The sequence below is a fragment of the Typopeltis vanoorti genome, chromosome 15 (assembly GCF_054136105.1).
Source record: "Typopeltis vanoorti isolate ZY-2024b chromosome 15, IOZ_Tvanoo_1.0, whole genome shotgun sequence".
Taxonomy (NCBI): domain Eukaryota; kingdom Metazoa; phylum Arthropoda; class Arachnida; order Uropygi; family Thelyphonidae; genus Typopeltis; species Typopeltis vanoorti.
This window is the reverse complement of record NC_143563.1, coordinates 61,414,617-61,440,700: the sequence shown is the minus strand read 5'-3', so window position 1 is coordinate 61,440,700 and position 26,084 is coordinate 61,414,617. Positions and strand designations below refer to the sequence as shown.

General features: G+C 35.6%; 1 protein-coding gene across 3 annotated transcripts in view; it reads right to left on the bottom strand.

Annotated features, from left to right (window-relative positions):
• Positions 1 to 26,084, bottom strand: part of LOC150098799 (gamma-tubulin complex component 5-like) — a 304,536-nt gene that overhangs the window by 110,102 nt on the left and 168,350 nt on the right. For all 3 annotated transcript variants that reach the window (XM_090405102.1, XM_090405103.1, XM_090405104.1), the window contains exons 11-12: positions 20,844 to 20,959; positions 11,505 to 11,704 (exon numbers count right to left, since the gene is read on the bottom strand). In XM_090405102.1, the coding sequence (XP_090261228.1) occupies positions 11,505 to 11,704; positions 20,844 to 20,959 (316 nt within the window). The remainder of the gene's footprint in view (positions 1 to 11,504; positions 11,705 to 20,843; positions 20,960 to 26,084) is intronic.

Below are 26,084 nucleotides of genomic sequence, written 5' to 3'. Positions count from 1 at the left end.
TAAAACTGCAAAAGATAGACTTACACTTTTGTTGGGTGCAAATGTCTCTGGAACTTTGAAGCTTAAACAGATGTTGGTGTACCATTCATAGACACCATGTGCCTTCAAGGGTGTAAAAGCCATGCTGCCAGTCTATTGGAAATGGAACAAGAAAGCTTGGGTTACACAAGACGTTTATATAGATTGGTACACAAATTATTTTTGTCCTACCATGCTTCGCTTCTGTAAAGAAAATGATTTGCCAGCTAAGGCATTGCTTCTCTGGATAATGCTCCTGGATATCCTCAAAAACCTTGCTGAAGTAAGAACACCATTGGATGTCAAGGTTGTTTACGTACCCACAAACACAACATCGTTTTTGAAACCGATGGATCAGGGGATTATATCAATCTTCAAAGCCTATTACCTCCGTATAACATTTATGGAAATGGTAAGCGTCTTGGACACTTCAGGAAAAACTATTAAAGATTATTGGCGGTCATTCGATATTTTGAAGGGCATTAACAACATTGAGGCAGCTTGGAACGAAGTGGCAGAAAAGTGTTTAAAAGGAGCATGGTGAAAACGTCTTCCAGCACAACTTCGAGGAATTAGAGCAAGAGAAGAATGTTATTGAAGATGTTACAAAGCTTGCCGAGAGGTGGGATTGGAAGATATTACAGCTGAAGATGTGACAGAAGTCTTAGAGAGCCATGATAAACTCCAATGAAGCCTTAAAAGAATTAGCCAAACAATTAAGTCAACATCCAAAGGAGGAGAAAGAAAACGAAGAAGGGACTCTGAGAGATATAAAAACGGCCGATTTACAGCTTATTCTTACAAGCATAAAGACATTGACTGATGAACTCTGCAAAATGGACCACGATTGGGAACAGAGCTGAGTGAAGAGCTTGTTTTTCAAAATCTTCCATAAAAAATTGGCAAGGAGTGGTGAGAGGGGAGACCTTATAGAGGTTCCTACTATCCGTTTATAAATTTTGTTCTTCCAAGAGAAATAACTGGAATGGATAGTAAAGGAAAAGAGGTTGATGATTTTAAGGGTAAAAACTTGTTTTAAAAGGAATATCCAAAGGAGGAGAAATTAAGGGAATGTTAGTGAACAATGAGGTGATGTCAAAACTTCTCTGCTCCACTAAAGACAAAATTCCTCCCTTCTCAGTTCCAGGTGTATATAGAATTCCTTGGCCTACTATGGACAGACAGGAAGATCAGCTACTGTCTGAATTGAAGAACATAAAAAATACATCTGCAGTCATGACTATGGTCAATCTGGCCTTGCTGACTATGTTTTGAATACAGCTCAAAGAATCAACTGGAAAAAGACCATCATGCACTATCACAGTAAATTTAGAAGAGAATCACTGCTTTTAGAATCTAATGCTGCTCTTAAAAATCAGCCTAATTTAAATAAATATAGTTACATAAAACTTCCAAAATACGGGGAACACTAATACTTCAAGATGCCAATTTACATCCTAGACTGCCGACAGGTTCATAGAGGATATTGCACTAGTTAGAACTCTAGTCTTTTGTCGTGTTTCAGTTATTTTTGCTGCCTTTCTTTGTGTGCATGTGTGCGTTACAGGTCTCATCTTGCACTCCCTGACGACGTCTGTAAATGAGATGAAATATTGGAAGCATTAAATACTATTTTTAATCGTTTCCTAGTGCTTTTATTCCATTCAACTTTTATCACAAGGTTAGAGGAGCGTTTCATCACTGTTGTCAATTCCAAATATAGTATCTCTAGCTTATAATTTCACCAGTTCACCGTTCACCAGCTAGCCTCGACACCATAGTGATATGGTGTCGAGGCTAGCTGGTGAACGGTCGTGCTATCGGAGAGCTCCTGAGAGATTTGTGTTTTTTGTTGATTTATTGGTGTTTTGGATTCAATTTAATGGACTTAAGTGTGTTTAATTTTGGTATATTATTAGAGCTTTATTAACGTGGTTAATGTATTAAAGTGTTTTATAACATAATCTATGTCGGAAGTCGCCGCTAAATGAATTCGTAATGAGTAGTGTTCGTGCAAGCTCCAGATAAGATAAGTATCATTTTCAGTTATCGATTCAAATTACTTAATATTGTGCAGTTTTGTTTTGTTTGCCATGCGTATTTTAGTGCGTCTATTTTTGGTGTGTTATAACGTTTAATTTGACAAAACACGTTACAGATAAATATGGCACCTGTGCGTAGGAAAATGGCGGCCAGTAATGAAGGTTCGCCATCGTTATCAAAGAACGGTAGCATAAAAGAAATGAGTCAGTGTACTAGCTGTGAAATGTACGCTTTGCGGAGTGCGGTCGGAGTGTGGTTAGATGATGATAAAGGATTGAATGTGTGTAGAAAATGTAGGGAGAATGCGGAATTGAAGTGTATTTCGGATCGTGAGTGTGATATTTTTGTCAACCTTCAAAATGAAGGAAATAGGGATATGACAAGAAACGGCAAGGTTGTACATGAAAATTGTGAGAGTGTGAATGTAGAAAGTGTGAATGATAGTATAAATGGTTTCTCAGAAAACAAAAAAGATGAGATAGATGCATTGAGTGAGATCGCGTTGTTGAATAGTGCGATAGAAAGAGCAAAACAGCAGCTAGAGTGCATGAACAAAAGTAGACTGAATGAACCAACCAATAATAAAAGGTATGACAGGAAAAATAGACGTATGAATGTGAACATGAACAAAATGAAGGATAGAGTGCTGTATGGAGACTCGTTAGTACGAGGTGTGTTAGTAGAGGATTTGACAAAATTGTACCAACCTGGTGCGACCATAAAGGACGTAACTGCGTCTATTAGAGAGCAAAAGGAAAGGGTGAAAGAAATGATTGTTGTGGCAGGTACGAATGATTTGAAAGGAGATAAAATGGAAATGATAGAAGACCTGAATGAATTGTTTGAGGTAGCAAAAGAAAAGAGTGAGAGAGTTAGAATGATTAGTCTTTTGCCACGGTATGACAGTGAAATGTTTAAAAGGAGGGCTATAATTGCAAATGACTTTATGCGTGGGTTATGTATGACGAGTGGTGTGGAATTTGTGGATGTGTGGAGTGAGTTTGAAGGGCGAAAGGATCTATATAAGATGGATGGCTTGCATTTGAATGGTTACGGTGTAAGAAGACTTGAGAAAGTGTTGCTGAATGTAGTGGATGTGCAAATTCAGGGAAACTAGATTTGTTAGGGGGGGAGGGTAGAGATACAGTCCTTATGGAGGCAGTTGAATATAAGAATGAATATAATATGCCAGAGCAAATAAGGACAACAAATCAGAGTGGGATAGTTAATATAAGGCATCAAGGTAGGGTTGGGGCTAATGGGGGTCTTAAATTCATGTACACTAATACTAGGAGTATTAGGAACAAGAAGGAAGAGATTTTGGCCATGGTTGGCACTTCCAGACCACAGGTTATAGGTATTAGTGAAACATGGCTGACTGTAGATGATATAACTAGTGGGATTGAATGTGATGGGTATAGTGTGTTCAGGAATGACAGAGAGAATAAAATGGGGGGGAGGAGTATTGTTGATGATAGCTGATGAGCTCCAGCCAAGGAGAATAGAAGTTGAATTGCAGGATAGAGAAAAGAGCACATTTGAGGCCATTTGGTGTGAGATTGTGGCTAGCAGAACTAAATATACAATTGGGTGCTGCTATAGACCAGGTGATGGAAAAGATGGTGGTGACAGTATGCACAAGCAAATAGAAGAAATGGGTGGAAGGAGGGTGATTATTATGGGAGATTTCAACTATGGTCGCATTGATTGGAGTGAGGAGAGGACACACGGGAGGAAGGAACTGGATTTTATGCGGTTATTAAGGGATAACTATCTGCGACAGCATGTAATGGAAAATACTAGGGGTCAGAGAGTGCTTGACCTAGTAATTACATCTGAGGATTTGGCTGTAACAAATATGACCACATTGCCACCAATCGGTGAGAGTGATCATAGGGTCTTAACTTGGGAGGTGGCTAAAGGTGTAGAATTTTCAATTAAGACAGGGTACATGTGGAATTATCGGGCGGGAAAGTATGACAAGCTTAGGAGTTTGATTGGTTCAGTGCCATGGCATGTACAACTGCAAGGACTAGAAGTTGATAGTGCATGGGAGGTAGTTAAGAAGTGCTTGCATGAAGCAATGGCTGACTGTATACCTAGAGTCCGAATAATAAATCAAGTAGGGGTTAAATGGATGAATAACACCATTAAGCTTGAGTTGCAAAAAAAGAAACAACTATGGAGGGAATTTAAGGAGAAGAGTGACCGGCAGACACATGAACGGTATAAAGCGCAGGCCAGAAGGGTGACGAGTGTGGTAAGAAAAGCAAAAAAGGATTACGAAAGAACATTGGCCATGCAGGCTAAAGAGAATCCTAAACAGTTTTTTAGATATGTAGCAAGTAAAAGGAAAAATGTACATGGCAGATTGATTTTAAAGAATGCCGATGGTAGGGAGGTAACTGAATCAGTTGAGATAGTTGAGTTACTGAGTGAGCACTTTGCAAAAGTATATCATCCAGGTGGTGACATTGCAGAAACGAATAAACCAGTAGATTATACGGGAATTGTGGTTAATGAAGTGGAGGTGAGTAGTCTATTGCATAACCTCAATGTCAATACATCTGTGGGATTGGATGGTATACCAGCTCGTGTAGTACGAGAAGCAGCTAAAGAATTGTCAGTACCCTTGACCATTTTGTTTAATTTGAGTCTCGGGTCTGGGTTAGTCCCGAGCGGGTGGAAAGAGGGGAAAATAGTTCCACTGCATAAAGGTGGTTCCAAGACTGCTGTTGTAAATTACCGACCGATTAGCATATCAGGAATCATTGTCAAGGTCTTAGAGAAAATAGTCAAGAGGAAAATACAAGATTGGATAGAAGAAAATGGGATACTGTATCGGGGACAGCATGGTTTTGTGAAGGGTAGGTCATGCCTCAGTAACTTGCTCACGTATTATAACACAGTGACGGCTGAACTGGATAAGGGTAATGGGTTTACGGTGATTCTACTGGACCTTGCCAAGGCCTTTGACAGGATTCCACATGGAATTCTAATCAGTAAATTGCAGCATATGGGAATGGACATAGGGTTGGTGAGATGGATAGGAGGGTGGTTGACGGAGAGATATCAGAGAGTGGTTTACTCGGGAGTAGAGTCCACAAGACGGTCTGTGACTAGTGGTGTGCCACAAGGATCTGTTCTTGGACCACTGCTGTTTAATTTGTTCTTAAATGATATAGGAAATGATCTGAGAGGAACAGTTCATTTGTTTGCGGATGATGCAAAGTTGGGTAGGGCAATAGTGAATGCAGATGACGTCAAAATTTTGCAGGATGATTTGGATAGATTGGAGGTCTGGGCTAAGGAGAATGGATGTCAGTTTAATGTGGCAAAATGTAAGGTTATGCATTTTGGGGTGAAAAGATTGGCGGCAGTTTACAGCATTGGTGGAACCCTGCTCCAGGAAATTGATGAGGCACGAGATTTAGGAGTGTTGGTGGATAAGGAATTGAAATTTAGGGGACACATTGCAAAAGTGACCCAAAACAGCTCATCAAATCACTTGGTTGCTGAAGAATACGTTGACAAGCAGAGACAAGCAGGTTATTGTTCCTCTCTATCGAGCCTTGATAAGACCCCATCTAGACTACTGTGCTCAGATTTGGTCACCTAGGTTTCTTCTTGATGGGGAGGAGGTGGAGAGGATCCAGAGGCGAGTGACCAAGATGATAGCAGGTCTGTGGAATGAACCGTATGAGAACAGGTTGAGGATTTGTGGGTTGCAAAAATTGGTTGATAGGCGGAGGAGGGGAGATATGATTGAGACATTCAAATTACTGAAGGGTTTCTATAAAATTAATTCAGAAGATATTTTTGAGAACAGGGCTGGTTGTGGGAGGACTAGGGGACATCCATGGAAACTGGGTAAAAGTGTGGTTAGTAAATGTGTTAGAGCTGGGTTCTTTACTTTTAGAGTAGTGAATGAGTGGAATGCGCTCCCTGAGTCTGTAGTGGATGCTGTGACAGTGAATGAGTTTAAGGCGAGGTATGATAGATACTGTATGAATGTCAGATAGTTGTGATGAATATGATTGGGGCCTCCCTCGATGAGTCTAATGACTCCCTGGAGTTGCCCGTAATAATAGTAATAGTAATAATAGTAATAATGCCTTCTAAATATAACACATTGTTTTGTTCCATCTAATCCTGAGTAAATGGTCTGCCAGTTTTGACTTGCCACAATGATGGTAGAGGTGGATGTTTAAAGATCTTCCTGTCAGTCCAAGTTGTAGACACAGGGCACATCACACACTGAGTTTTGGTGAGCAGATAGGAATGAGCATGGTTTGAACATGGTGTGGAGATTATCCTTTTACAAATACAACCCCTATAAAACAGATAAATATCATTATCATCTGATAATGATATTTATCTGCACATGTCAGATTTTATTTCAGGGTACATATCAGAAATCAAATTTCTGATATGTATCCTCAAAGAATGTTCAGGATATTATGATGGGACTACGTGGAAAGTTTATATTATTACAATCTTTCTATCAACAGTTTTGTTGATAGAAAATTTGAAACAAATTCTCACAAAAGTAGCAACAGAAAGCTTAGGAATAAAGTGCAAATGGATTAGAAAAAGAGGACTATGAGACTGGAACAAAGAAATAGAAAATATAATAAAAACAAAAAAGGACAGTTATCAGAAATGGCTAAATTCCAAAACAATAGAAGCAGAAATAGAGTATAAAAGAAACTGCAATTGTAAAATGATGAAGGAAAAAACATAGAGAGACAGAACAATTTCATAACAGAACTAGAAAAGGATATATTTAAGCCACAACCCAAAACCTATAAAGTAATAAAATACATAAATAAAGAAATAAAAGAAAAGATAAAAACATAAACAACAGATTTAGAAAAATGGGTGACCTATTTCCAAAATATCTAGACAGATGAGAACAATGAAATAAAATTTTATAAAACAAAGAATGACCTAACAGAAAATATCACAATGTTAGAACTGAAAAATACAATAAAGAAGATGAAAAATAGGAAAACACCAGGAGAAGAGAATATAAATATAGAACTATACAAAACGCAGGTGAAAAATTTAATGAAAGACTTCTGAAATTTTTTAATATGGTTTGGATGTCTGGAAAAACTCTTAACTCTTGAAAAAAAGTTAAGAGTTTTTCAATTTATAAAAAAGGAAATAAAGACGACTGCAATAACTATAGAGGAATTCGTCTGCTTAAATATAGGATATAAAATATATGCAGGAATATTAAAAGAGAAGCTAAACAGTATTGTAGAGGACAAACTACTAGAAAAACAAAACGGATTGGCCTTTTTCTGAAAAGGTTGCTCCTGCAAAGATCCAATTTTTATTCTAAAATTATTAATAGAAAAGAGAAGAGAATTTCAAAAAGAAACACACACATTTTTATTTATTATGAAAAAGTCTTTGACAAAATTAGTAGACAAAAATTGTTTAAAATATTAACCAATTTAAATATACCAAACCAACTTTTACAATCCATTCGAGAAATATATATAAGAAATAAAATAGCAGTTAAATTAGAACACATCTCAGAATGGAAAGATATATCAAGAGGAGTATGACAAGGATGTACCCTCTCACCTCTGCTTTTCAATATATCTGATCTGATCCTGTGGCTTCCTCTCTTGAGAGGGTTGCAGCTGATTACTAGGGAGATAGTGATGCAAGATGGTTCCCTGTTGCCTTCCTTGCTGTCCTTATGACTGTAGCCTGTGTGTTCAGGGGGTCCAGTTTGCCTGCTTGCAGGATGAAAAACCTCAGATAAACTGGTGGAAAAACCCTGCTGTCCACGCCCAAAGACTGGCTAACTTGGCCATGGCCGAGGAAGATCCTTAAGCTCCTCACGTCGTTGATGATAATCAAACCTAGGACACTCCTTTCCCAGGCATATGGTTGCGAAGCGCAAAGCCACTAGGCTAACCGTGCGGACTTTCAATATATATATAAAATTATAACAATCTGGAAACAGTATAACCCATTTGGTACATATGAAGATAGATACACTACTATTTGCAGATGATCAAATAGTATTAGCTACATCAGAAGATGATTTACAAAGATCATTAAAATCATTAAACGATATTTCAAAACAATATAATATGACAATATCTAAAGAAAAAACAAATATAATGGCATTCAAAGGAGAAAACCCAATAAGAAGTAAAATAGTGATAGTAAATAGCATAATAAATAATATATTTAAACCGTCCCTAGTACAAAAACACGCTAGAATCAGACTATAATGTCTTGTCAAAACCAACTCTACTATATGGAAGCGAAACATGGACCATAAAAAGGAAAGATGAAAAAAAACAAATTCAAACAGCAGAAATGAAATTTCTCAGAAAAACAGTTGGATATATACCAAGTGGGACCATAAAACAAATGAAGAAATTTTACGATCCCTGAATATAAAACCAATTAATTACTACATAAGACAGTATAAACAAAAATGGATAGAACATTTAAATCGAATGGACAACAGCAGACTACCGAAAATATTATACAAATATAAAATAAGTGGAAAAAGAAGAATCAGAAGACTAAGAAATAGATGGCATGAGACCGGAAAAGGCCACCTGGCCTAAAATCCATGTTAGGAAGAGGAAGATAATCTTTCTATCAATTAGTCTTGCCATTGCCAGGACTCAAATTTTGTCAGCTCTTATATTAGGGTCATCTAAGGCACTTCTAACTACATCAATACACCTACATCTTGATCTTCATCTGGGTGTTTTACCTACCACCTTGATATCAAATACCTGCTTGGCTAATCTATCCTCTCCCATTCTGTTTAAGTGACCCTGCTGCCTAAGATTAACTCTGTTCATGTCAATGTCAAGTTCTTTGCTAATATCTTCATTTTCATCATTATTTTGCATTGATGCCATCTATTCACTCGTCTAATTCTTCTCTGAACTCTCATATCTGTGATCTCCGGTCTTTGATCAACTCTTTTACTTCCAACCTAGCTCTCAAAGCCATAAGTTAAAACTTACTTGAACACTATCTTGTATACTGCTAGTTAATCCATATAACTTTATTCAGCTGACCCCTACCGTACCAGCGTTGCATATTCTGTTATTTATTTTCATATTTAATTTGCTATTTTCAATAATCATTGTGCCTAAATAGCAAAATGTTTTACTTGTTCCATAGGTTCTCAATTCAGAATGCAGCTGAAGTTTTTTATTCTTCAACCTTATTTTCACACTTTTGATATTTTTACTGCTGATTGACATGCCATATTTGTTACAGCAGTTATTCAATTTAGTTAAAGAATTCAGCGAACTTGTAGCATTCAATTTATATAGGAGTATAATATCATCTGCATAAAATTAAAGAGCTGAGATTAGCATTGCCAATTTTAATATCAGGTTTAATGCCACTTTCCTTAATAATGTGATATATATATATATATATATAGATGATGAATAACAATGGAGACATTAAACTACCTTCCTTCAATTCTAATTGCTGACTTACAGATTAAATTAGGCTGTGTAAAAAAGCTATATGGTATGCTATATGGTATATCTCATTTATACCATATAGCTTTTCTCTTGGAACCTTGTTATATGCTTTTCTAGTTCTACAAAGCTTAAATATAAATCCTCATTATGTTTCCATGATTTCTCAACTATCTCTTTTAAAGTGAAAAACTAATCACAACACACTCCATTTGGCTTGAATCCCACTTGTTCTGCAAGTTTCTCTTCAACAATTTTTCTTAGCCTCTTCTGAAGTAAATCTTGTCTGGAACACTCAGTAGAAAAATTATTATTATTATTTATGGCATCTCCATGGAGTCCGGAGACTCATCGTGGGAGACCCAAATCAACCTATCGTACCTCTACTTGAATCCATTCACTGTCATGACTCCTGAGTCTCTCATAATCACCAGCCTTATAATTGAACATAAACCCCTTCTTGATAGAGAACTCCACGTATTTGGCAACTTCCCAGAACAAGACCATATGGTCACTCTCCCAAATTAGAGGCAGAGCAAGGTTTTTGGTTATAACAGCAAAACATAATCAATGCACCACAGCAAGTCCACTTGCAAGTTGACTCCATTCAAGCACATGCACGCAGATATCTCGATAAACTGTGTCAAGATGTCTGCAACAAGTAGGCCTATATGCCCAAAAACCTTTAATTTGCGTCTCTTTATCCACAGCTCATCGTAGAACATGTTTTCAGTGGTGTTGTATTCTTAAGAATTGGACAAGACACCAATGGGCTAATGTACTCTTTACAGATGAGAGTCATTTTAGTCTTTCCTCTGATCCCAACACTTGGCCTGGTGTGAAAGTGGTACTGCTTACCATCACAAGAATGTTCTTGAAATGGATACTTAGCTGTGACAGGCCACCGAGTCTAACACGAAACAGATGGAATGGGGTAATCTGAAAACTCTTCTCTAAAGGCCAAATATGAATCTCTTTTTCTCAAGTAACTTTAAGCCTTAGCAGTAGGTATGACTGTATCATGCTGTGTGATGAAAATCATCTATTACCTAAAGACATTTTAAAGCATCCATGTATAGTGAAATTTGAGCTTGTAGGATGGAAATGCCCCTGCTTTCCATCACTCATACCAATAAGGTTAGAGTGGGGGGGGGAGTATCAATGTATGTGTAAATAAGCCACTTAAATACTGCTCCATAACTTATAAATACTGATAATAAAATTATTTCAATTAACTTCAATAAATAGTAAACTAGAGCCTATGTAGCTCAGTCAGTATAGACGGAGCCCTTTAGTTGGAAAGACCTGGGTTCGATTCCCATCAGTGACATGAGGAACTTTATCTGGTCTTTCGACGAAAGGTGAGTTATCTGGTCTCATGTGAAGGTAGAGAGTTTTTCCACCCGGAAACAGGTTTGTCGTCCCTCAGAACAGGCAAACTGGACAGTAGAACACACGCAGTTTACAGACAAGAATACGTAGAGGCACAGAGGCAACCACTTATCCTCGTATTACAGTTAGGAAATACAAGGATGAGAGCCTCTGTAGCTCAGTCAGTATAGGTGAAGCCCTTTGGTCGGAAAGACTTGGGTTCGATTCCCGTCAGTGATGTGAGGAACTTTTATCTGGTCTCTTTTGACTAAAGGTGAGTTAGCTGGTCTCATACAGAGGTAGGGGGTTTTTTCACCTGGAAATTGAGATTTTCATCCCCCAGAACAGGCAAACCAGCTCTGTGAACATACATGGATTACAGTCATGAATACGTCTCAGCCATATTGCAGCACTGAGCCTGGAATACTTTGTGGGCAAAGCAAAAGCCTACAAAGTCACCTATGGTCTGAAATGACTGAAAGGGAAAATCAGATCTGAAATACAAGGATACTTGGAAGGCTATGGGCACTTAAGTGCCTGTTAAAGCCATTGATAGGATAGGAAATAGTAAACTTTTTTTTTTACCTGATGTACTATCTTTATTGGTACAAGAAACTTCTGAGAGATGTCCCAAGTGCCTTAACAGTTCCATAGATTTTCCAGCCAAAACTATTTCAGGTATCAATGGTTGAAAAAGGAAATCTTCTAATAACTGATCAGGTACAGGACAAATGACTAATGCACAGTCCCAAAAATTTTCATCAGTTACTTTTACAGATTCTTTTCTAGAGAACACAATAAAAGCATCCATATAGTTTTATAATTGTGATGGTAATTACATCTAAAAACTTTTTAACAGCTATATATTAATAGGATCTAGTAATTAATATTAATAATACTGAAAATATAAAAAAAAACAGAGAATGCTAAAAACTCTCTTATATCATAATGCTAACAATTTTCATATATATATATATATATATATATATATATATATATATATATATAGAATATATAAAAATAAAAAAAAATCAGCTAAAGCCTTTTTATTCCCGTATATACAGGGAGTAGACGAGGCCGTTTTTAGCCCTATCTAACTTTTGGAGACTGAGGGGGCAGTTCAATCTCCACTGGTACCCAATCAGAGATAGCTGGCCCAAGGCTATCACTAATTAAGCGGCATGCAGTGAAGAGAGATGGCTCTACAAGTGCCACCATCTCGTGGTCCCTAACCCTAACACAATATATTTAATGTCTGAAATAATGTGGGTTCTACGGTCGATTTTCTTGAGTTTACGGGATGAAAAACCCGCTTGCCCGTGCCAGAGATCGACTAACTTGGGAACCGTTCGAAAAAAGGCTTAGAAAAATTTTCTCTAGTCACCGACTAGACTCGAAACCAAGTCTTCCTTCATGCGGCCAAGTGCTGTGGTGTGCAAACGCCACAACCACTGAGCTACACAGGCTTTCATGTGTAGCTCAGTGTATATATAGTCATTATATATAGAATATATATAAAAAGATAAGCTGAAATTTGAAATATTTTTATATCACGTTTTTTGTCTTACCAGCCCGGAACTTCGGGGAGTTGGGTGGCATAGGCACCGGGGGGGGGGTTCCCCCTAGTGTGTGTGTGTGTGTGTGTGTGTGTGTATATATATTAGAATTTCAGTAAAAACTATAATTACAAAAAAAAAAAAAGCAAATACAATAAAATACAATAATGTAGTTTGCTAAGTGAAGCAACAAGTCCTCAGTTATTATTAATCATTGATGCTTACTATTCTGCAGCATCTATTAATCAAGAAAAAATTAAGTTAGGAATTATGCATTACAATACCTCACTGTATAGAAGATCCATTTTTCTGCATACTGGAATGTTGATGGGTCTGGCTACATTTATGATGGAAAAATAACGTACAGCTCATTTCACCTTTCTTTTCTTTTTTTTCCCCCCTTTGCTGATATGATAATACTTCTTATCTTGTTACTGTCTGAATGACATTTTAAGTAATTTGTTATGATCCATTCAGTATCCTAAAAAACAGAGACCATAACAGTCCATGGAGATAGGGACAGTTAAAAAGATTCAGTGGTGAATAACCAAGATAACCCAAGTAACCAAAAGTTGTGCATACAAAGACAGATTCAGAGAATGTGGTCTTCAAGGCTTGAAGAATAAATGGAGAGGAGATAAGACCTAAACATACAAGTTAGTAAGGGGATCTTATAGTACAGACACATGAGATTTTGCAGCGTATAGGTAGAATTTGGGTTCATCCCTACAAGGGATATGGTGAGGCCCAGGTTCTTTTCTTGATGTAGTTAATGTGTGAAATGGGCAATAAGAATTTATTGCTCAAAAATCAATAAGAAATTATTTTGTAATTTCTTATTGAGGTCCAAATGATGTGCTCAGCATTCATGATTTTATAATTAAGAGAAATTTCTTTTAGATATATAATCATAGAGCACCCCGATTTGGTTGGAAAAGATCTGGGTTTAACTCTCATAAGAAGTGAAGTGTTTTCAACTGAAGATGCATTGGTCTCTTATGTGAAGATGTCAGGATTTTTCTCCCAGAAAATTTGGATTTTCCCTTATGAAAATAAAAATTTGCAATGCAATGAGAGACATTACAGATTAAGGAACATGGTTAACTGTTCTGCCACTGCTGAAAGTAAATTTGTAGAAGCCAAGTTACTTGGTTATAACAGTCTTTGGACTACCTCTTCAATGATGTAGAAACTCAGGTGAATGAGGAGGATGTAATAGAGTTGTTGCACAAACAATAAAAATTCAGCAATTGGGGGGGGGGGCTGATGAGATATCTGTATGGATGCTAAAAGAGTGTTCAGCTGACTTGGCTGTTCCTTTGTCTGGGCTATATAATTTGAATCTCAAAACAGGGAAGATTTTACAGAAGTGGAAAAAATGTATGATAATCCCCTAATCCCCTTGCACAAAGAGTGATATGCCCACCTATCGACTTACATCAGTATCTCTAGAGTGCTAGTGAAGATCAAAAAAAAGTTGGTAAGAATTCACATACAGAAATGGACTGACAGAGAATCTATACTTTGCAAGGGTTTACTAAGGGAAGATCATATTTGAACAATTTGCTCATGTTATAATAATGTTACTGTTGAGTTAGATAAAGGGAGGTGGATACACCATCACTTTGGGACTTTGCTAAGGCTTTTGACAGGATACAGCATGGAGGGTTGTTGAATAAATTAGAGAATATGGGACTGGATTATAAAATATCAGCATGGATAAGAGGATGGGTGACTGACAAGGGGTTTATGAAGAATGTTTGTCTGCAAGATTTAAGGTGATCAGTGTTTTTTTTTTGGTGTTCCCACCCACGAAGGTTATTATTAACCTATAGTACATTTGTACCATGGGTGGGCTAAGCATATTTTTTTGCCATTTTTATCAATTATATATATATATATATATATATATATATATATATATATTTGTAATTTTTTATTTATTTTTACATAGTCCAGAAACCCTGCTCTATAAACCAAATATGGAACATTTTCAAGCCACCTCGGGTCTCCAAATAAGTGGGAAAGTGGTCTCACACCAGGAGATGAAATTCATCTCCCACCTAAAGACAATCTTAAATATCCTGCTCATGGCAGGATTTGAACCCACAACCATAGGTTTCACAGGGTTCAATCCTATGTCCATTGTTATACAATCATTATATTAATGATATTGGGAAGGATTTGACAAGTGACATACAACTATTTGCTGATGATGCAAAAATAAACAGGATAATCAAGAATGCAGCTGATATGTAATACTTGCAGAATTATTTGAATAGGTTGGAATTGTGGGTGCAAAAATAACTATCAGTTCAATGTTAGGAAATGTAAAATTATGCACTATGGTGTAAAGAGAATTTTAATGTCATATTGTATTAGTGGGATTATGCTAGAAGAAACTGATCAGGCCAGGGATCTTTGAGTTTTAGTAGATAGGAAGTTCAAGAGCCATATAGCAAAGGTTGCAAATACAACTACAATGCTGAAACAAATCTTTGCAAGTAAGGCTAAGCAAGTCATTTTTGCGCATTTACAAGACTTTGGTTTGCTTTAGGGCTTAAAGGGGCAAGGACAGCTAAGGCCATTCAGCAACAAACACAAGAAGTAATAAATACATAGCAAATACATAAAACAGTAGCATAAAAGAGCTATAAGTACACAAGGAAATAAATATATAAATAAATAGCATAAACAGATATAAAAATAAGTGTATAAAAAGCAATTGTAAAAAGGTGTATAAACAACACCATACATAAAGAAATTCATAAAAACATATATAAAAAACAAAAACAGGCATTAAATATATATATATATATATGAGGGTGGTCTGAAAAGTTCTCGGCCTAACAATGAAAAAAGAATTTATAATTTCAAAATTATTTTCATTTTTCAACATAATCTCCCTTAAGACTAATGCATTTATTCCAGCAATGCTCCAGCACCATTATCCTATCTCTGTAGTGGTTCTCAGTAAGATCTGCAAAATACCCCTCTACAGCTGCAATCACCTCTTGATTTGAAGGAAAAAAAGGAAGAGTTTTAGTTTTGGGAAGAGACAGAAGTCAGAGAGAGTCAAATCTGGTGAATAGGGTGGATGTTCCAACAATTTGTAGTGCAGATCCCTTAATTTTCCCAGTGCCAAAACACCTTTGTGGGCAGGTGCATTGTCCTGATGAAAGATGATTTTTTTCTTCTGCAAACTGGGTCTTTTCTCACGAATTTTTTCGTCTAGTCTGGTTAAAAGATCAGAATAATATTCCCCAGTTATTGCTTTACCCTTTTCAAGATAATTAATAAACAAAATGTCTTCAGCATTCCAAAACATCGATGCCATTACCTTTCCTGCTGATGAAACCGCCTTTGTCTTCTTTAGTGCTGAACAACTGGCTTCTGTCCACTGTTTTGACTGCTGTTTGGATTCTGGTGTGTAATGGTGAATCAAAATCTCATCCATAGTAATAAATTGATGCACAAAATCAGTTTTATTCTTGTTAAAATGCTCGAAGCACTGTTAAGAGATTTTTGCGAGTGCATTTTTGATCTGCTCTGAGCAAGCGCAGCTCGTATCTTGCGCAAAGCTTTTTCATTTGCAATTCTTCATGCAAAATATATCCTACACGTTCTTTTGAAATGCCTATGTCTCAGCAATTTCATGCACTTTGACTTGCCGGTCATCCAATACCATATCGTGCACTTGATCAATGATTTCTGGTGTTGTTACACTTTTTGGATGTCCTTCACGTGGATTATCATCAAGGCTGATATGGCCACGTTTAAACTCGGCAACCCATTTCTTAATTGTCGAAAACAAAGGAGAAGGGTGCCCATAAATTTTTATGAACCATAGACTTTTTGTGGTTTAACGCCAAAAGAAAATGAATTTCTATTGGCGTTAAACCTTCTTTTACAAAGAATTTTTCATAGCCTCTTCTCAAGTATGACTACATGAATCTTACATGAACACTCCTAGGGAAATTACTCTTTAACTGTCATATTCAGGTTTTTCCTCTTTTATAGATAGATACTATGAGAGCTCCACTTCAATAATATGGCATTTGATCTTCTGATCATGCCTTCTGAATTATGCAGTGTAGCCACTACAAAACTTTTATTCTTTCATACTTGGGCTTTCGTCGTCATCGGCATCCTCTAGCAAGAGGGTTGCAGCAGATGAGCAGCTCTTCTCCATTTCTCTCTGTCTGTCGCCTCCATCATTCTTAAACCAGTCCATTTTCCACAATGTCATTGAACCACTCTCTAGTTGGTCTTCCACGTCTTCTCTTCCCCTCAACTTTCCCTTGTAATATAGTTCTTGTCAGGTGTCCTGAAGAACCTCTCAGATGTCCTGCAAATCTGGTCTTTCTTTGCATAATATTCTTGAGCAATGGTCTTTCCATCCCAACTCTTCTTAAAACTTCTTGATTTGATATTCTCTCTGTATAGCTAATCTTTTCCATCTTTCTATAACACCACATTTCTAATGCATTAATTTTTTCCATATCTCTCTTTCTGAGTGTCCATGACTCACTTCCATAACTTGCAATACTCCAAACTGTTGCTTTAACTATTCCAATTCTAACACCTATTTTACTATTCTTGTTTATTAAAATTCTCTTCATTTCCATGCCGATTTAGCTTTGCCTATTCTATTTCTAATGTCCAACTCTGAAGTTCCTTTCTCTGAGATCCAGCTACCTAAATATTAAAATCTTTCCTCCACATCTTATCTTTACATTATCTCCTATTTTTCTGCCCATTATCATTATCTTGGTCTTCTTTATGTTAATCCTTAGTCCGTACTCTTTACAAGAGTTTTCAATTGTTTGAACAATTTGTTGTAATCCATTTTCACTTTCTGCCATCACCACTACATCATCTGCATATCTTAAGTTATTAATGATTCTTCCATTTATTTTTATTCCTTCTTCTACATCCTCAAGTGCCTCTCTAAGCATCTGTTCACTATAAAGGTTAAACAATAATGGTGATAACTTGCATCCTTGTTTAACTCCTCTCTTCACTGGGAATTCTCCTGTTTCCTCTCCATTTACACATACTGATGCTGTTTGTGACCAATATAATAATCTCTTTAAAATTTCCAAGTCATAAGAGTCAATATCAATATTTTCTAGAATGTCAAAAAGCCTTTTATATTTCACTGTATCAAATGCCTTTTCAAAATCTAGAAATCCCCAAAACAACTTTCCACCATGGTTTAGTGTTTTCTTCTCAATAATTCTTAGACAAGTTATAGCCTCTCTGGTTCCTCTATTGGTTTGGAATCCAAACTGTTCCTCATTCATTTCTTTTTCTATTTTATTCTTAATTCTCTCTAAAATTATTTGTGCCAAAATTTTTGCTGTGTGAGTTATAAGACTTATCGTTCTAAAATTGTTAGTCTAAAACTCCCATCTTTTTTGGAATGGGGATAAAAATTGATCTTCTAAACTCCTCTGGTAATTCTTGTCCCTCATAAATTCTAAGGTATGGAAGTGTTATGGCAAATAATAATTTGCCATAACACTTCCATACCTTTTTCACCTATATTCCTTATAAGTTCTATCTGTATATCACCTATTCCAGGGGATTTTCTTTCTTTCATCTTTTGAATTGCTAGATTCAATTTCTCCCTCATGATAATATTCTTGAGCCTCTTCCCACTATGCTTTTTCATTTGATTTTCTCCTCTTCCTCTGTCTTCATAAAGTTTCCTTACATATTCTTCCCATCTTTGTAATATCTTCTCTTTTTCTATCAGAATTTCACCTCTTTCATTCTTGACTGCTCCAGTCCTTTGCATCTTTCTCCTTCCTGTCATCATATTAATGTTTTTATAAACACCTTTTATGTCATTTTTTTCTGCCTTTGCTGTTCTATCTTTACTTATTTCATCTAACCACTCTTCCTTTTTCATCTCTCTTTGTATTTCCTTACTCAAGTCTTTATACTGCTTTTTTTTCTCCTCTGTTTTACTGTTAATTAACTTTCTTCTTCGTGACATTTTCCTCAAAATATTGTCCATCATTCATGGCTTCTTTCTTTTCTCTCTTTCCTCTTCTGTTTTGGCTAAATGTAATTCTGTAGTAGTAATTATGCTTTCCTTCAGAATCTTCCATTTTTCACTTACATCATAATTTTCTTGTATATTTCTCTCATTCATTTCTTCTTCTACTTTCTTTGCGAATTCATTCGGCATACTTGGTATCTTCAGCCGCTCCATGTTCCATGATTTGTTCCATTTCCCTGCAGTTACCTTTTTTAAATTAATCCGCATCTTAGTTGACAACAATATATGATCTGCATCACAGTCTGCTCCTGGATATGTTGTCACATCTTTTATAATGTTTCTATATCTTTTGTTTATCAAAACATAATCTATCTGATTTCTTCTACTATTTATATCCTCCCCTGGGGCTTTCCACATATACAATATTCTTGGATGTTTCTTACACCAAGTGTTCATAATTGCTAAATCATGTTTTCTACAGAAATCCAACAGCATATCTCCTCTTTCATTTCTCACTTCCAATCCATATAGCCAAACAATATCTTCCTCCCTTCCTCTTTCAATTTTTGCATTGATATTGCCCTGTATTATAATTATATCTTTTGTTTCTTTACATTTCAAACCCTGTTCTATATTGCCATAAACTCTCTCTACCTTCTCATCCTCATAATCACAAGTAGGCAAATATATCTGAATAAGTAGAATATTTCTTGGTTTTGCTTTCAACTTCACCATCAAAACTCTGTCTGAGATTTGCCAGTAGCTTTCCACACATCCTGCCACTTGTTTATTCAATATTATACCAACACCTGCTTGATGCTGCTCTTCCCCTCCTGAGTAAATTATTCTCATTCCATCCTCTGTTCTAAAATCTCCTTTTCCTTTCCATCTCACCTCAGCCATTCCCAGAACATCTATTTTCAATCTTAGCATCTCCATCTTTACAATCTCCAATCTTCCAGTTTGAAGTAAGGTATTCACATTCCAAGATCCAATGTGAAAATTACTTTTAGCCCCTTTTCCACATGAATATATTCCATTTTCCTCTTCTCCACCTCCCGCAGGCTTTAGTAAAGAAGGTTCATATGACTGACATGCAATATAGTCAATATCCATACTGGAACAAGTGACCTCCCTGGTAGCCAATTGCACAGTTCTGGACCCAGGTGTCCCATCCTGAACTGTGCATCGCTCGTCATTTTGATCCTTGCTGCTTATCCAAACTAGGGAAAAGTAGAAGCATAGTGGTTTCTCATTGCCTTCTATGCATGAAGAAATGAAAAAAAAAAGAAACAGAAAGATTCACCCCTAGCCCTCGAGTACTCTAATAGCACTGGGGGGGGGGGGGGGGGGAACAAGAAAGAAAGAAGAAAAGGAAAGGAAGAAATAAGAGTAGGGACCATCCTATAGATAATATAACAGATGTATATTACATGAAATAAGGTATGGTCCAGCACCAGGACTTTACTAGTCGAGAAACATCTCCTCCAGCTTCCTTCCCATATTTCAAGTTTTTGATGATTTTTTCTACCACAAGTATTATGTACTCCAGATTGCTTTCATCTTGAATATTTTCTATCACTGTTCTATTATTTCATTGAGGAAATATTTAGTGAAGATGATATTCAAAAGACTTCATTAGTAGTCTTTTGAAGAAATTACTCTAGACATCAAGAATATCTTCAGTTTTCATGTCATTATTACCATCTGATTCCTTTTACTGTACTCCTTTCTCCATTTCTAGGCTTTTCAATAACCTCCAAAACATTAACACCTTCCTGATATTTATCTTCTAATCTTACTAAAGTCTTCATATGACTTTTGTTTAGTTGCTTTTACATACTGCTTCACTTTCTTACATTTTTCTCTTTATTATCTCAGAGCAAATGCCGGGACTTACTTGCTAGGAACAACTGATATGTGTTCTTTTCCATGCACAGTCTGTATTCAAACTCTTTCATTTTTACTTCATTAATATTTGTATACTTGTGTCTATAGTTGAACTCTAAAAGCTACTCTACTTTGATTCTTTTCTTCTGTACAAGTGTGTCCTGCTTCAGCATGAGGATATCACTATCCATAATAACAGAGTCAATGAGATTTTTCTTATTTCCTCTCTATTTAAATTTGCAGATATCTTTATGGCAAAATATGGTGTTACTGATAATCAGTCCATGTCCTGAAGGAAATCCAGCAGATGCTTACTGTTATTATTATCTTTGGCTTTTGTCCATATTTTTTTTGTCATTAAAATTAGAATGACACAAGAGACTGCACAAATATTCTAAAGTGGTAGTCACTGCTATATAGTATCTACAATGAAACTCATACTGACTTCTCATTTTAGTTAATCCTTACCTTCGTATAATGAACTCTTGAAAAGGATCTTCTAACCACCCACGGATAACTAAATCTTCCAATAAGGTTAAGTATGGTCTACATGTTTTCAAAAAAAGCACAAGCAACCAGCTAACCTGAAAAAAATTAAATATTAAGAGCATAACTTTTTTTCTTTTTTAATGTAGAGTTTAGTTATGATATTCATGAATTATTTTATCTTTCTAAGTAAGCTCTCCCAAAACATCTGTAAATGTATGTAAGAAGTAGGCATTTAGTCAAATTTCAATAAAAGTGTAAAAATATATTTAAAAAAAAAAAAGATTTTACTACAATAACATTTAATCATGATCATCATCAAATAATTCCTGATATGAACCCTTTGGGGGGGGGAGGTACAGGATATCATGACAATACTACTGGAAAAATTTACATTATTAACCTCCTCAACAATTTTCCTTCCAATTAAGCTATTATACGTTAGGACATTTATGTTGGGACATATTTTCAGATCTTATGTATTAATCTTCTAAGGCATTGTTTCCTGAAGCGTGGTACATCTACCCCAGTACATGTACCACACTTTAGTTCCCAGTACCCCCAAGGTCTTTTAAGAGGTACTAAGCAGTAAATTTAAAAAAAAAAAATTTATTTGATTACTTTTTTTTTTTTTTTTTACTTTTATATTTTTGTTAGCATAGTGCAGATTATAGAATAGACATTCTATAATTAATTTTTCAATAACTAAAAAATATGAATGAAGTTTTAAATAAAACGAGTCTCTTGGTATGGATCAACTGACCACCTCCATTAAGGCTACTTTTGATTGATGGCACAATCGTGTTCCATCTGCATAGTCTGAATTGTTTGCATTAAAAGTTTAAATTCAAATACTTTGAACTTCCTAAAACCATTAAAATTTGAAATCATTCTCTTCTTAAATTTGTGGTGGTGAGAGATTATACCACCACCCGTGCATGCATCTATACATGTTTAATCGTGTTTATGTCACAAGTTGCAAGTGCACAGGTTATACACATGCAAATAACACTCTTACTTTTTTAGCAGTTTTTTGGCTATTAACAAATCTTGAAGTGCAGTCTAATTATAATTAATATATCTTTTTTTGTATTTCTCAAACCCATTAACATGTTCACATCAGAAAGTGTTTTGAATGTTTATCATACCCATGAGACTTCTAATTACTGTTTGTGTGCTGCTTCCATGTTGAGTGGGTGTGCTCACTGACACAAAGTTTATATGGCATGTTAGTTGCAACTCTTTCAGTAGAATTTTATTTGAAGTTAGCATTTGTGATCTGCCTTAATGACATTGAAAATTTCAAATGCAATTGAACACACACTTATTTCATGTAACTGAAAATTTGAACAAATGTTAGGACAATTATTTTTAGTTAGATATCGTGTTTGGCAGTACAAATGGTTTTGCTTGAGTCAAAGTAGCATGGTTTCTGTGGGAGGGGATATGCGTTTCATTAGGTAATTTTGCCATTTTTATCCCAGTTGTCTCTAATTGCACTATTTGTTGACAAATATATTACACAGACTGCAAATGTCTCTGTACCTTATTTAATGATACAATAAAATTACTTGTTTTTCTTGTAGTATAGTGGCTGTTGGGGAGGGCATGTTGTTCACTACATAGGGACAGCTCCTTCCAGTATACATGTAGGGAATACAAATTAATCTATTCCTAACAGAAAACGAATCCTGTATTCTATAAGAAGAATGCATCTGATGAAAGCTAACAAACTAGAAACATATGTGGAAAATCCACATGTTCTTGTGATGAGTTTCCTGAACTGCTGTCAAAAAGGGAAAGAGAAAAAAAAAACGTCTGATGAAGTTCAAATTTTTGAAGATGTAGTGTAATAATTCAGATGATGATTTCAATTGGGTATTGTGTTTACAGAGCAGTTCCTCCTCTGACGAGAAAGATATTTTACAAAGTAAGGTTTCTGAATTTTCAGTTTCAAATGAATGGAATCTGGTAAGTAAAGTGGCAGTACTGGTTCGGGAGTACAGTAGAGATTATGTTGGAGGTTTGATGGATTTTTTTACAACACTCAAAAAGAATTAAAATAGAATTTAATACTTTCTATATTTCGTCCTAGTCACTAGGACATCTACGAGGATTATAAAAACAATTAATGTAACATGCATACAAAAACTTACAATACTAAGCCCAACCACGTGGGTGACACTAAAGTCCTATCTAGGTGGAGCGCCCTCTAAGGGCGGTAGTAGGTGGCCTGGAATGTAAGGTGGGAACTCTGGTGATGAGTGTTTCCCAAATCTTCAGAAGCTTAATGCAACCATATTTATTAAGATTTGGTTGGTTTCTGAGAGCTGCTGCTGCTGCTTCTAAGAAAAGTCTCTCTTTCTTGAATTTGCTGTGGTGGAGCATGGTGGTTTTCTTCCATGATACTCTGTGGGTGGTGTCCAAAACATGGTCAGCCAAGCCTGAATGGCCATAGTTGTGTTTAACGATGTACGACTTGTGTTCCTCCAGGCGGATGGATGCTGATCTGCCTGTCTGTCCAAAGTACGCAAGCTTACAGGAACAGGGTACCTTGTAAACTCCAGGCAGAGAGAGAGGAGGGAGCTGATCTTTCGTAGAACGGATAAGGGTAGCAAGTTTGCAGTAGGGCTTATATGCTGTGTGTAGGTTATACTTTTTTTAGTATCTTTTTTAGTAAATATAGGAAGTATTAAATTCTATTTTAATTCTTTTTGAGTATTGTAAAAAATCCATTAAACCTCCAACATAATGTCCTCACAGCACTTAAGCCACTACACAAGAAGTACAGTAGAGAAGATGAGCTACTTTTACCATTTGATGTGAAAAATCCATCTGCAGTGTACTTTGCAGATGGATTTTTCTACCTGATGACCTAATATAATTTATGATAAGAGAAATTAACAGACATGCAGATCAGTGCTTATCGACAACTCCAGGTAGATAAGTGAATTCCAAGAATTAAACTTATTAAGAAAAAAATTATTTATGTATATATTATACTACTATGTAAAAAAAAAAAACACTGATCATTAGTAAATAAAATAAAATATATAAAAAAAGAAAGAAATATACATAACAAGCACAATAAATTGTACAAAATGATTTGCTCCTCTGTCAACCTACATGTATTCCTGGCATACCTACATGAATCACCTGATCAGCATTATTAAATCATAGGATAAGCCCCTCCCTATAGTTATTTACTTAGCTAGCAATATATACAGTTGCTGTTTCTTATTGGTTAGTGATTTATATTTTGCAAACAAATCCCTTTCTATCTATTCATAAGATTTTTTTAAAAATCATGTCCATCATAAATGCAAATATGAAAGTCAAGAGTTTATAGGATCACATATTCCCCCCCCCCCCAGATACTAATATAAGCATACATATAATATCACAGATGTAAATTATTCAGAATCCATTTTACAGTACTGAAAGTATTTTTATTCACATCTATTCTTTTTCTTCCTTATATTTGCTATTCTTTACATCTTTTAACAAATCAAATATAGTAACTAATAATCAAATATATCATTCTCTTTTATTATTATTATTTTTTAATATATTCTGAAAAGAACATTCCTTTTCACCTATCCTTCTCTCCTGCCCTATGCGGGATTAGTTAATAATTAATAAAAAATGGATTAGTTAAAATCGAAGAAACCATCACGAAAAGTGGCGTGCCTGATGAGACATAGGAACGAAATTGCCAGTAATTCCACTCGCTTTGTAGTAATTCTCACTACAAACCTAACCAGATGGTTAGGTTTGTAGTGAGAGCTACAACTGCCCCAACGTGAACGTGTTAATATGGACCATTGGTTAAAAAAAAAAAGATGTTTGAAACATTAGCTTATCATAGAAATAGTGAAGGAAACGAAAATGATTCTGGTAACTGTGAGAAAGAACATGCTGGTGCATCAGGATCAAATATTTGTAATGAAGGCAATGGGTATGAACCATTAATTTATTATAAACAAAATGTTAAAAATAAATACTTTTATAATTATTTGTATTTAAATAAAATATTATTATTGTTATAACTTCAAAATTGCCTTTGCCTGAGAAGGGGCATAGATTGTATTAAAAGGGGTATGTGAGTACTAAAAGTTTGGGGAACATTGCTCTAAGGCACTTCTTACTGTGTCAATCTACCCAGGTGTTTATCATCCTTTAGATCTTTTTCTTCTCATCCTGACAACAAACACTGTTTTACTAAGCTTTCCTCTCCCATTCTTTTAAAGAGACTGTACCAGAGATTAGCACTGTACATACATTCCTGAATGCTAACAACCTAAAGTTCCCTCCTAATATCCTTATTTTTGATATGCGTCTACTGTTGATGTCATCTGTCTTGGATCCCTCATATCTGTGGTCTCCAGTCTTTGATCAAGTGTTTTATTTCTAACCCAGCTCTCAGATCCACAAGTTAAAATTGATCAGAACAATGTCTTGTATATAGCTAGTTAAAAGTTTTGACTAATTTCTCTTATTCCATATAAATTTATTTAGTCAACTCTCTGCCATACCAGCTTTACTAATCCCATATTTAATATGAATTTTATTCTGTTCTTAACTGAATAATGATCACCTATATCAAATCCCCTGTATACTTTTCTGTCCTGAATTGCAAATACAATAACATACTCAATGAGACTGTTCTTATTTCTTGTGCCTTCTCTCCATGTGAATTTGGGTGCATCTTTATGTTAGAACATGGTATCAGTAATGACTAGTCTATGTTCTGAACAGAAATCACAGGTATGTTATTACTAGTTTTCTCTTTACTCCAAATTTTTCCAATACATTTCTATATGTCTGGCATTCGTTACCTACTCTGCTGTTCAGATGACCAACAAGGATCAACTTTTTCTTTATATCAAACTGCCTTCTCTAATGACTCAAAAAATTCTCTAACTTCTTTCTAATAGAACCTTCTTTGAAACCATAAGCACAAATAAATCTCACTGTCCAATTCCCCATTTTGATGTTTGCCCATATGATATTGTCTGGCATTCAATATTATCCTTGTGTTTGTGTTGAATACCATAGGTACTCCTTTCTTTCTCTGATCATTGTTGCATAAATATAACCTCTTGTATTCATTATCTTTCATTAATTAGAATAATCTCACCTGTTTTTGTCTTCTCTGTTTCGTTAACACCAATTATGCAGTTCTGTAAATGCTTCAAACACCTGGGGGGGGCTTGTTTAACC